At 36.2% G+C, this 13,779-nt stretch overlaps 1 protein-coding gene across 1 annotated transcript; it reads left to right on the top strand.

Moving 5' to 3' along the window:
• The first annotated feature begins 1,092 nt into the window (after positions 1–1,092).
• LOC119004244 (high mobility group protein B1-like) lies at positions 1,093–1,779 on the top strand. The gene has a single exon (XM_037071002.1). It carries the CDS (start codon positions 1,115–1,117, stop codon positions 1,751–1,753), a length of 639 nt encoding a protein of 212 aa, XP_036926897.1. The 5' UTR covers positions 1,093–1,114; the 3' UTR covers positions 1,754–1,779.
• Positions 1,780–13,779: the final 12,000 nt, after the last annotated feature.

The following is a 13,779-nucleotide window of genomic DNA, read 5'->3' as shown; positions in this document are numbered from 1 at the left end:
TTCTATCTGCTAGGGAGATGGCTGGAGACACAGAGAGCCTCTTAAAGGGCCAACACAAAAAATTTCATTTGCAGCCACTTACCCTAGGATTCAGCAGAGGGAGGGCAGAGTGGATGAGAGACACTCGAGGAGATTCTGGGTTGGTAGCTCTGGGGAGAGAACTGAAAAATCAGCTTCCAGGATCCTTGTGCTGAGTCATACCACCATACTGCAAAAGCCATCTTTCTCAGGCAGCGCTCCTGTCCAAGTGGCATCAGTTTGAGGGGAAGCAATAGCTCCACCTGCAGGAACTACTCTGCTCCATTCTTTGGTGCTTAAACTGGGCTGCTGATTACAGCTTAAGGCTATATCATTGATTAGTTTAACAACTAAGGCAGTAAAATACAAAGAAACAGTCAAAATCAGAAGACAAAGAAACAGACCGCTAATCAACGAACAAGAGAATTCTCCAGAAGAACTAGATGAAATGGATGCAAACAACTTATCACACAGAGAGTTTAGAGTAATGATTATAAAGATACTCAACAGCATGAAAAAGACATAGAAACTATAAAAAAGAACCAGTTGGAAATAAAGGATGCAATATCTGAAATAAATAATATACTGGAAGGAATAGGTTAGATGAAGCAGAGGATCAAATCAGTGACTTGGAAGACAAGGTAGAAAAAAACACCCACACAGAGCAGCAAAAAGAAAAAAGAATTTTAAAAAATGAGGAGAGCTAAAGAAACATTTTGGACAACATGAAGGGTAACAACATCTGCATCACGGGAATACCAGAAAAAGAAGAGAATGAGCAACTGATCAAGAACATAGTTGAAGAAATAATGACCAAAATCTTTCCTAATCTGGTGAAGAAAAAGGGCACACAAGTCAAGGAAGCTAAAGAGTCCCAAGTAAGTTGGAGCCAAAGAGCTGACACCAAGATGCAAAATAATTCAAATGAAAAGGCTTAAATACAAGAAGAGAATCCTAAAAGCTGCAAGTGAAAAGCAGGTAGTTATATTTTTTAAAAAAACACCAATTATTGAGCTCCACAGAGACAGCGCTGGGGCAAGTGTGAGCTGGATGGGCACTGGGCGACTTTGTGCTCACTAAGAAAAAGTAATTAAACATGGGCAAAGGAGATCCTAAAAAGCCAAGAGGAAAAATTTCATCATATGCTTTCTTTGTGCAAACTTGCCGGGAGGAGCACAAGAAGAAACACCCAGATGCTTCAGTCAACTTCTCTGAGTTTTCTAATAAGTGCTCAGAGAGGTGGAAGACCACGTCTGCTAAAGAGAAAGGAAAATTTGAAGACATGGCAAAGGCGGACAAGGTCCATTATGAAAGAGAAATGAAAACTTATATTCATCCTAAAGGGGAAACAAAAAAGAAGTTCAAGGATCCCAATGCACCCAAGAGGCCTCCTTTGGCCTTTTTCTTGTTTTGTTCTGAGTATCGCTCAAAAATCAAAGGAGAGCATCCCAGCCTATCCATTGGTGATGTTGCAAAGAAGCTGGGAGAGACGTGGAATAACACTGCTGCAGATGACAAGCAGTCTTATGAAAAGAAGTCTGCTAAGCTGAAGGAGAAATACAAAAAGAATATTGCTGCATACCGAGCTAAAGGAAAGCCTGATGCTGAAAAAAAGGGAGTTGTCAAAGCTGAAAAAAGCAAGAAAAAGAAGGAGGAGGAGAAAGATGAAGAAGATGAAGAGGATGAGGAGGAAGAAGAAGATGAAGATGAAGATGAAGAAGAAGATGATGAATAAGTTGGTTCTAGCGCAGTTTTTTTCTTGTCTATAAAGCAATTACCCTCCCCCCCACCTCCATACACAACTCACTCCTTTTAAAGAAAAAAATGGAAATGTAAGGCTGAGTAAGATTTGTTTTTAAACTGTACAGTTTCTTTTTTGTATAGTTAACACACTACAGAATGTGTCTTTAGATAGCCCTGTCTTGGTGGTATTTTCTTTTTTAAAAAAATATTTTATTTATTTATCTTTAGAGGGGAAGGGAAGGAGAGAGGAAGAGAAACATCAATGTATGGTTGCCTCTCATGCATCCCCTGCTAGGAACTGGCCTGCAACCCTGGCATGAGCCCTGACTGGAAATCTAACCACGATGGTCTGGTTCGCAGGCCCGCACTCAATCCACTGAGTTACACCAGCCAGAGCTCTTGGTGGTATTTTCAGTAGCCACTAACCTTGCCTGGTACAGTATGGGGTTGGTAAATTGGCATGGAAGTTTAAAGCAGGTTCTTGTTGGTGCACAGCACAAATTAATTGTATATGGGGATGGTAGTTTTTTCATCTTCAGTTGTCTCTGGTGCAGCTTATACAAAATAATTGTTGTTCTGTTAAAGGAATACCACTCTGTAATTGCAAAAATAAGTTGCAGCTGTTTTGTTGACATTCGGAATGCTTCTAAGTAAATACAATTTTTTTTAATTAAAAAAAGAACACCTTTCAAGGGAAATAGGGGAGGGATTTAGAGGAACACATATAAAGGATACATGGACAACAACTGAGAAGGGTGAAAATGGGAGGGAGGTGGGGAGCACGGGGGGTAGGATGGGATGGGAGTAATAGAAAACTGTATTGGAAAAATAATTAAATACATTTTAAAAAAGAATAAATATTAAAAAATAGAACACCAATTAGACTGTCATCTGATTACACAGCACAAAAATTTCAGGCCAGAAGGGAGTGGAGAGAAATAGTCAAGGTGATGGAAACCAAGGACCTACAACCAAGGCTACTTTACCCAGCAAGGCTATTATTTGAAATCAAAGGAGACATAAGGAGCTACCTAGACAATGAAGAGTTAAAGGAGTTTGTTAATGCCAAAACAGTACTGTAACAAATGTTGAAGGGCTTGCAAGAAGAAGGAGGAGGAGGAGGAAAAGGAGGAGAGAGAAAGGGGGGAAAAAAGAAAAAAAGTCTAACAACAAAATGGCACTAAATACATTTCTATCACCTTATATGTGAATGGCTTAAATGCTCTCATCAAAAGACAGGGTGGTGCATAGACCAATGGAACAGAATAGAGAACCCAGAAATAAACCCAAATCTCTACAGTCAATTAATATTCGACAAAGGGGGCAGTAACATAAAATGGGGTAAAGATAGCCTCTTCAACAAATGGTGTTGGGAGAATTGGACAGCTACATGCAAAAAAAAGAAACTCGAGCACCAACTTACATCATATACCAAAATAAATTCAAGGTGGATAAAAGACTTAAATATAAGCCATGACACCATTAAAGCCCTAGAGGGGAACATTGGCAGGAAAATCTCAGATATTTCACGCAGCAACATTTTTACTGATTTGTCCCCTAGAGCAAGGAATATAAAGGAAAGAATAAACAAATGGGATCTCATCAAAAGAAAAAGCTTATGCACAGCTAAAGAAAACAGCATTAAAATAAAAAGACAACCAACTGTATGGGAAAACATATTTGCCAATGATACCTCAGACAAAGGTTTAATCTCCAAAATATACAAAGAACTCACACGACTTCACTCTAAGAAGACAACTAACCCAATTATAAAATGGGGAAAGGACTTGAACAGACACTTCTTCATGGAGGACATACAGAGGATCCAGAGACACATGAAAAGATGCTCAATATCACTAGCTATGAGAGAGATGCAAATTAAAACTACAATGAGATACCACCTTACACCAGTGAGAATGGCTATCATAAACAAAGCAATAAACAACAAATGTTGGAGAGGGTGTGGGGAAAAGCGGACTCTGGTCCACTGTTGGTGGGATTGCAGACTGGTACAACCATTATGGAAAACAGTATGGAATTTTCTAAGAAAACTAAAAATGGATGTGCCTTTTGACCCAGCAATTCCACTGCTGGGATTGTATCCTAAGAACTCTAAAACACCAATCCTAAAGAACCTATGCACCCCAATGTTCATAGCAGCACAATTTACAATAGCCAAGAGTTGGAAGCAACCTAGGTGCCCGTCAGTAAATGAATGGATCAAAAAACTATGGTACATTTACACAATGGAATTTTATGCTGCAGAAAGAAAGAAGGAGCTCCTACCTTTTGCAACAACATGGATGGAACTGGAAAGCATTATGCTGAGTGAAATAAGCCAGGTGTTGAAGGACAAATACCATATGACCTCACCTCTAACAGGAAGCTAAACAACAAAGCAAACAAGCAAGCAAAATATAACCAAAGACCCTGAAATAGAGAACAGGCTGACAGTGACCAGAGGGGAGAGGGGAGGGAATTTCAGGGGAAATAAGGGAGGGATTTAGAGGAACCTGTATAAAGGATACATGGACAACAACTGAGAAGGGTGGAAATGGGAGGGGGGGGAGGATGGGGGGTGGGAAGGGATGGGAGTAATAGACAGAAAACTGTACTTGAAAAATAATTAAATAAAAAAATGGAAAATAATAAAAAATAAATACATATTTAAAAAAAAGACAGGGTGGCTGAATGGATAAGAAAACAAGACTAGTGTATATGCTGTCACCACTTCACATTGAAAGATACACACAGACTTAAAGAGATGGAAAAAGATATTTCATGCAAATGGAAAGGAAAAAAAGCTTGGGTAACACTACTTGTATCTGACAAAATAGACTTTAAAACCAAGGCTATAGTAAGAGATAGAGAAGGAATCTACATAATGATAAAGGGAGAATCCGACAAGATGATATAATTTTAGTAAACATTTATGTACCCAACATTGGAACACCTAAATATGTGAATGAACTCTTTATGGACATAAAAGGAGAGATAAACAGAAATACAGTCATACTTGGAGATTTTAACAACCCGCTGACTTCAATGGATGGATCTTCCAGATAGAAAGTTGATGCCAAATATCAACTGGACTAAATGATATTTTCAGAGCATTTCATCCCAAAGCTGTAGAATGTATATACTTTTCCAATGCACACAGAAAGTTTTCTAGGATAGACCACACGTCAAGACACAAAACAAGTCTCAATAAATTTGAGAAGATTGGAATTATACCAAGCATATTCTCTGAACACAATGCTATAAATCTAGAAATCAATCACAAGAACACCAACAAAAAAAGCATGCAAAGATATGGAAGCTAAATAATATGTTTTAAAACAATGAACAGGTCAACAATGAGATTAAGGAAGAAATAAAAAGATAATTTGAAACAAATTAAAATGAGGACAAAACAATCCAAAATCTGTGGGACACTGGGAAAGCAATCCTAAGAGAAAAATTCACAGTCTTCTAGGCCTAGTACAAAAAAAAAAAGCCAAGAAAAACCTCAATTAAATGAATGATCTAACATTAAACTTAAAAGAACTTGCAAAAGAACAACAAACAAAGCTCAAAGTGAGAAGAAGGCAGGAAATCATAAAGATCAAAACAGAAATAAAAACTATATAGTCTAAAAATGATACAAAGGTTCAGTGAATTTATGACTGGTTCTTTGAAAAGATAAACAAAATTGACAAACATTTAACAATGCTCACCAAGAAAAAAAGTGAAAGAATTCAAACAATAAATCATAAATGAAAGAGAAAAAATTGGCACCAAGGAAAGACAAAGGTAATAAGAATATATTATGAACAACTATATCCCAACAAACTGGACAACCTGGACAAAATGAATAAATTCCTAGAAACACACAGTCTTCCAAAACTAAATCAGAAATAATCAGAGAATCTGAAGAGATACATTACATGTAGTGAAATTGAAACAGTAAACAAAAACTTCCCCAAAGCAAGTGCCTTTGACTAGATGGCTTGAGAGGTGAATTTTAGCAAACATTCTGAGAAAAACTAACACTTCTCCTTCTCAAACTTTTTCATAAATTTCAAGAGGAGGTAAGGCTCTTAAACTCATTTTATGAGGCCAACATTATCCTAATTCCAAAGCCAGATAAAGACACTACATATAAAGAAAATTATTGGTCAATATCCCTGATGAACATAGATGCTATAATGCTCAACAAAATATTAGCAAACTGAATATAGAAATGCACTGAAAAGCTCATACACCATAATTTAGTGAGATTTTTTCTTGGAATGAAAGGTTGGTACAACTTTTACAAGTCAATAAATGTTATTCACCACAAAACGAAATGAAAGATAAAAACCACATGATCATATAAAACCCAGCACACATTTTATCATAAAAACTCTCAGCAAAAAGGTTAAAGGAAGCATACCTAAATATAATAAAGGCCATATATTATGAACACATGCCAGCATCATACCCTGGGCAAAAACTACAAGCATTCCCCTTAAAATCTGGAACAAGAGAGGGATGTCTGCTTTCACCTCACATTCAGCATAGTACTGGAAGTCCTAGCCATAGCAATCAGACAAGAAGAAGAAATAAAAGACATCCACATTGGAAAGGATGAAGTAAAACTATGATTATTTGCAGATAATCAAATATCATTTGACATGATACTGTACATAGTAAACCCCAAAGATTCCACCAAGAAACTACTAGAACTGATGAATAAATTCAGCAAAGTAGCAGGATACAAAATTAATATTCAGAAATTAGTGTCACTTTTATATGCCAATAACAAACAGAAAGGGACATTAAGAAAACAATCCCATTCACAACTGTTACAAAAGGGATAAAATACCTAGGAATAAACCTAACCAGAACTATTATCAGAAAATTATGAAACACTGAAGAAAGAAATAGAGGAAAATACAAACAAGGGGAAGTGCATACTGTGTTCATGGATAGGAAGGATTAACATGATTAAAATGTCCATAATACCCAAGGCAATTTATAGATTCAATACAATTCCTATCAAGATTCCAATGACATATTTCACAGAACTAGAACAAATATTTCAAAAATTTATGTGAACAAGCAAGAAAATACAACCAGAGACATTAAAATGAACAATAAACAACAGCTACCAGAGAGGAGAAGGGAAAAGGATAATGAGGGAAGGGTCATCAAGGGGCATGTATAAAAGGCACATGGACAAAGCTAAATGGGGTACTTTCAAGGGTGGGAGGCAGGCATAGGTGGGGTGAGGAGGGTGTTGGCATGAAAATGAAGACAGCTGTACTTGAAACAATAAAAAATAAAAAACAACCAAAACAAAAACCCCCATATTTATATGGGACCACAAAAGGCCCTGAGTAGCAACAGTGATCCTGAGAAAGAACAAAGTTGGAGGAACCCCACTACATAACATGAAAATACACTATAAGTCCACTGTAATCAAAACATGCTGGTACTGGCATAAAAACAACCACAAAAATCAATGTAACAGAATAAAGAGACCATAAATAAACCTACACCTTTATAATCAATTAATACTTGACAGAGGAAGCAAACATATAAAGTGGGGTAAAGACAGTTTATTCAATAAATGGTTTTGAGAAAGTTGGACAGACAAATGCAGTAAAAATGAAACTAGACCACCTTCTCATACCACACAGAAGAACAAGTTCAAAATGAATTAAAGACTTAAATGTTAGACCTGAACCCATAAAAATCACAGAAGGAAATATAGGCAGCAAAATCTTGAACACTGCTTGTAGCAATATTTTATCAGATTTTTCTTCCCAAACAAGGGAAACAAAGGAAAAAGTAAACAAATGGGACCACATCAGGCTAAAAAGTTTTTTCACACACAAGGAAATCATCAATAAAATAAAAAGACAACCCACAGAATAGGAGACTATATTCACCAATATATCTGATAAGGGGTAAATACCAAAAATTTATAAAGAAGTTACAAAATTCAACACCAAAAAAAAGAAACAACCCATTTAGAAAATGGGCAAAGCTTCTGAATAGACATTTCTTCAAAGAGGACATACAAATGGCTAATAGATATATGAAGAGATGGTCAACATCACTAATTATCAGAGAAATGTAAATTAAAATCACAATGAGATATCATCTTACACCTGACAGAATGTATATCATCAACAAGATACAACCAGAGACACTGAAATCAAGAACAAACTGACAATAACCAGAGAGGAGGGGGAAGAGAGATAATGGAGGAAAATACTGGAAGGACCATCAAGGAAAACGTATAAGGAAGACAAAGCCAAAGTGAGTGTATTCAAGGGTGGGGATGGGTGGGGTGGGGGGGTCATGGTGGGGTGTAATGGAGACAAGTGTACTTGAACAACAATTTAAATAAATAATAAATAAATAAATCAACAGATAAGTGCTGGTGTGGATGTGGAGAAAGGAGACCCGTTTTGCACTGTTGGTATGGATGTAGGCTGACGCAATCACTATGGAAATAAGTAGAAGATACCTCAAAAAATTAGAAATGAATCTACATTTTGACCTAAGAATCCCACTTCTGGAAGTATATCCAAAGGAACCCAAAACACTAATTCAAAATATTGTAAGCACCCCTGTGTTCATTGCAGCATTATTTACAATCACTAAGATATGGAAGCAGCCCAAGTGTTCATCAGTAGATGAGTGGATAAAACAGCTATGGGATATTTACACAATGAAATACTACTCAGTCATAAGAAAGAAGGAAATTTTACCCTTTACGACAGTATGGATGGATCTGGAGAACATTTTGCTAAGTGAAACAAGCCTTTCAGAGAAAGACAAATGCTATATGAATTCACTCATGAACAAACTGAGTGAACAAGAAAAATGGAGACAGGCTCATAAGTGGAGAGCAGGATGACAGCTAAGTGGTGGGGGGTTGGAGGTGGAGGGATTGTGCAAAAAGGAAAAAGGGCTCATGGATATGGACAACAGTGTGATGATTTCTGGGAGAAAGGGACTAATGGTAATGGAAAGAAATGCAATAAAGGTGAAATTAAAAAACAAAATGAAGAATAGAAACCATATGACTATCTCAATAGTTGCAAACAAAATCTGACAAAATACATCTATTTATAATAAAAAGCTCAACAAAATGGGTTAGAACTTATTTCAAAATAACAACTATACATGACAAACTGACATTTAACGCTATACTCAATGGTAAAGGCTCTTTCCTGTAAGATCAGAAATAAGAGAAAGCTGACTACTCTCACCACTTCTATTCAACATAGTATTGGAAGTCCTAGCCACAACAATCAGATAAGGAAAAAAAAAGGACCCCAATTGGAAAGGAAGAAGTAAAACTGTCACTATTTGTAGATGTGAATCTATACAAAAAAAAAACACTAATAACTCTACCAGGAAGCATTAAGCTTAATAAATGAATTCAGTAAAGTTCAGGATACAAAATTAATATGCAGAATTTTTTTATGTTTTTATACAATAAAAATAAGAAGAAATTAAGAAAATAATTCCATCAAAAAACATAAAATACCTAGTAATAAATTAAAACAATAAGGCAAAAGATCTTTACTCTGAAAACAATAAGACACTGAAGAAATTGAAGAGAATACTAATAAATGGAAAGATACACCTTGCTCATGAATTGGAAGAATTAATATTGTTAAAATGTCCTTACTGCTCAAAGCAATATATGGATTCAATGCAGTTCCTATTAAAATACCAATGGTATTTTTCTTAGAACACAACTAATTCTATTATATATGTTACTACAAGACTCTAAATAACCAAAGTACCTTGATAGAGAAATAAATGGGAAGTATCATATGCACTGATTTTATTTTTTTTAACTTTTATTTTATTTTACTTTTATTTTTTGGGGGTGGCTAATTTACAAGTTTATTTTTTTTATTTTATTTTTTCCATTTTTTTTATTTAATTATTTTGCAAGTACAGTTTTCTGTCTATTACTCCCATCCCGTCCCACCCCCGTGCTCCCCACTTCCCTCCCATTTCCACCCTTCTCAGTTGTTGTCCAAGTATCCTTTATATATGTTCCTCTAAATCCCTTCCCCTATTTCCCCTGACATTCCCTCCCCTCTCCCCCCTGGTCACCATCAGCCTGTTCTCTATTTCAATGTCTTTGGTTATATTTTGCTTGCTTGTTTGTTTTGTTGTTTGGCTTCCTGTTAATGGTGAGATCATATGGTATTTGTCCTTCAACCCCTGGCTTATTTCACTCAGCATAATGCTTTCCAGTTCCATCCATGTTGTTGCAAAGTGTAGGGGCTCCTTCTTTCTTTCTGCAGCATAGAATTTCATTGTGTAAATGTACCATAGTTTTTTGATCCGTTCATTTACTGATGGGCACCTAGGTTGCTTCCAACTCTTGGCTATTGTGAATTGTGTTGCTATGAACATTGGGGTGCATAGGTTCTTTTGGATTGGTGTTTCAGGATTCTTGCGATATACTCCTAAGAGTGGAATTGCTGGGTCAAAAGGCACATCCATTTTTAGTTTTCTTAGAAAATTCCATACTGTTTTCCATAATGGTTGTACCAGTCTGCAATCCCACCAACAGTGGACCAGAGTCCGCTTTTCCCCACACCCTCTCCAACATTTGTTGTTTATTGCTATGTTTATGATAGCCATTCTCACCGGTATAAAGTGGTATTTCATTGTGGTTTTAATTTGCATCTCTCTCATAGCTAGTGATATTGAGAATCTTTTCATGTGTCTCTGGATCCTCTGTATGTCCTCCTTGCAGAAGTGTCTGTTCAAGTCCTTTCCCCAGTTTTTAACTGGGATAGTTGTCTTCCAAGAGTGAAGTTGTGTGAGTTCTTTGTATATTTTGGAGATTAAACCATTGTCTGAGGTATCATTGGCAAATATGTTTTCCCATACAGTTGGTTGTCTTTTTATTTTAATGCTGTTTTCTTTAGCTGCGCAGAAGCTTTTTCTTTTGATGAGATCCCATTTGTTTATTCTTTCCTTTATATTCCTTGCTCTAGGGGACAAATCAGTAAAAATGTTGCTGCGTGAAATATCTGAGATTTTCCTGCCAATGTTCTCCTCTAGGGCTTTAATGGTGTCATGGCTTATATTTAAGTCTTTTATCCACCTTGAATTTACTTTGGTGTATGGTGTAAGTTGGTGCTAGAGTTTCTTTTTTTTGCATGTAGCTGTCCAATTCTCCCAACACCATTTGTTGAAGAGGCTATCTTTACCCCATTGTATGTTACTGCCCCCTTTGTCGAATATTAATTGACTGTAGAGATTTGGGTTTATTTCTGGGTTCTCTGTTCTGTTCCATTGGTCTATGTGCCTGTTTTTATGCCAGTACCAGGCTGTTTTGATTACAGTGGCCTTATAATACAGTTTGATATCAGGTATTGTGATCCCGACTACTTTGTTCTTCTTTCTTAACATTGCAGCTGCTATTCGGGGTCTTTTATGGTTCCATGTAAATTTTTGAAGTTTTTGTTCTATGTCTGTGAAATATGCCATTGGTACTTTAATAGGTATTGCATTGAATCTGCAAATTGCTTTGGGTAGTATGGACATTTTGATGATGTTAATTCTTCCAATCCATGAACATGGTATGTGTTTCCATTTGTTGTGTCTTCCTTGATTTCTTTCTTCAGTGTTGTGTAGTTTTCTGCAAGGAGGTCTTTTACCTTCTTGGTTAGATTTATTCCCAGACATTTTATTTTTGTTTTTGTTATATCAGATGGGATTTTTTCTTGATTTCTGCTTCTGCTGATTCATTGTTAGTATACAAAAATGCCTTTGGTATCTGGATACTGACTTTGTATCCCAATGTTTTGCCAAATTCATTTATTAGTTCAAGCAGTTATATGGTAGAGTCTATAGGATTTTCCATGTATACTATCATGTCATCTGCAAACAATGACAGTTTTATTTCTTCCATTCTGATTTGGATGCCTTTTGTTTCCTTTTCTTTTCTGATCGCTGTGGCTAAAACTTCCAATACTGTCTTGAATAGAAGTGGTGAAAGTGGACAACCTTGTCTTGTTCCTAATCTTAGTGGAAAAGCTTTTAGTTTTTGACCATTGAGTATGATGTTGGCTGTAGGTCTCTCATATATGGCCTTTATTATATTGAGGAATGCTTTCTCTATTCCCACTTTGCTGAGTGTTTTTATCATAAATGGGTGTTGAACCTTACCAAAAGCTTTTCCCACATCTATTGATATGATCGTGTGATTTTTGTCTTTGCGTTTTTTATGTGATATATTACATTTACTGATTTGTGAATATTGAACCATCCTCGTATTCCTGGGATGAATCCCACTTGGTCATGGTGTATGATCTTTGTGATGTATTGTTGGATATGGTTTGCCAATATTTTGTTGAGTATTTTAGCATCTATGTTCATCAGTGATATTGGCCTGAAGTTTTCTTTCTATGTTGTGTCTCTGTCTGGTTTTAGAATTAGAATGATGCTGGCTTCATAAAAAGATTAGGGAGTTTCCCATCATTTTGGATTTTTTGGAATAGTCTGTGAAGAATAGGGGTTAGCTCTTCCTTAAATGCTTTGTAGAATTCTCCTTTGAAACCATCTGGTCCAGGGCTTTTGTGTGATGGGAATTTTTTGATTACTGCTTCAATTTCATCTGCTGTTATTGGTCTGTTCAGGTTTTCTGATTACTCTTCATTGAGTTTTGAAAGATTATATTTTTCTAGAAATTTGTCCATTTCACCTAGGTTTTCAAATTTCTTGGCATACAGTTCTTCATAGTAATTCCTTACAATCCCTTCTATTTCTGTGGTATCAGTTGTAATCTCTCCTCTTTCATTTCTGATTGTGTTTATTTGTGTCCTCTCTCTTCTTTTCTTAATGAGCCTACTTAAAGGCTTGTCTATTTTGTTTATCTTTTCAAAAAACCAACTCTTGGATTCATTGATCCTTATAATTGTGCTTTTGGTCTCTATGTCATTTAATTCTGCTCTGATCTTGGTTATTTCCTTCCTTGTACTTGCTCTGGGCTGTCTTTGTTGTTGTTCTTCGAGTTCTTGCAGGCGTCGGGTTAGGTTGTTTGTTTGAAATGTTTCTATTTTCTTTAGGTAAGCCTGTATTGCTATGAACTTCCCTCTCAGGACTGCCTTGGCCGTGTCCCATAAGTTTTGGGTTGTTGTGAGTTCATTTTCATTTGTTTCCAGAAACTTTTTGATTTCTTCCCTAATTTCAATCTTGACCCATTCGTTGTTTAATAGCATACCATTCAGTCTCCATGATTTTGGGTGTTTTGGGTTTTTTCCTTTGGGGTTGGTTTCTAATTTCAGTCCCTTGTGGTCAGAGAAAATGCTTGGTATGATTTCAATTTTCTTGAATTTGTTGAGGCTCATTTTGTGTCCTATCATGTGGTCTATCTTTGAAAATGTTCCATGTGCATTTGAAAAGAATGTGTATTTAGCTTCTTTGGGATGAAGCGCTCTATATATATCAGTCAAGTCCATTTCATCTAGGGTGTTGTTTAGTGCAGCTATATCTTTGTTGATATTTTGTTTGGAAGATCTGTCCATTTTTGACAGTGGGGTGTTAAAATCCCCTACTATAATTGTGTTGCTGTCAATATCTTTCTTGAAGTCTTCTAGGATTTTTCTTATCTATTTGGGTGCTCCTATGTTGGGCGCATATATATTTATGATGTTAATGTCTTCTTGGTGGATTCTTCCCTTGAGTATTATGAAGTGACCTTCTGGGTCTCTCTTTATGGCCCTGTTTTTGATGTCTATTTTGTCTGATATGAGAATTGCTACCCTGGCTTTTTTTTCTTGACCATTTGCTTGGAAAATTTGTTTCCATCCTTTCACTTTTATTCTGTGATGGTCTTTTGTCCTGAGGTGGGTCTCCTGTAGGCAGCATATGTGTGGGCCATGCTTTGTTATCCGTTCAGCTATTCTATGTCTTTTGATTGTAGCATTTAAGCCATTTACATTTAAGGTTATTACTGATAGGTACTTATTCATTGCCATTTTTGTACCACAGTTCCTCTCTGTC

Source organism: Sturnira hondurensis, unplaced genomic scaffold (assembly GCF_014824575.4).
Source record: "Sturnira hondurensis isolate 20B ecotype Veracruz unplaced genomic scaffold, ASM1482457v3 Scaffold0001304, whole genome shotgun sequence".
In the NCBI taxonomy this organism is placed as follows: Eukaryota; Metazoa; Chordata; class Mammalia; order Chiroptera; family Phyllostomidae; genus Sturnira; species Sturnira hondurensis.
Note: the sequence above shows the minus strand (reverse complement) of the source record. Positions and strands in the feature narration are given on the sequence as shown.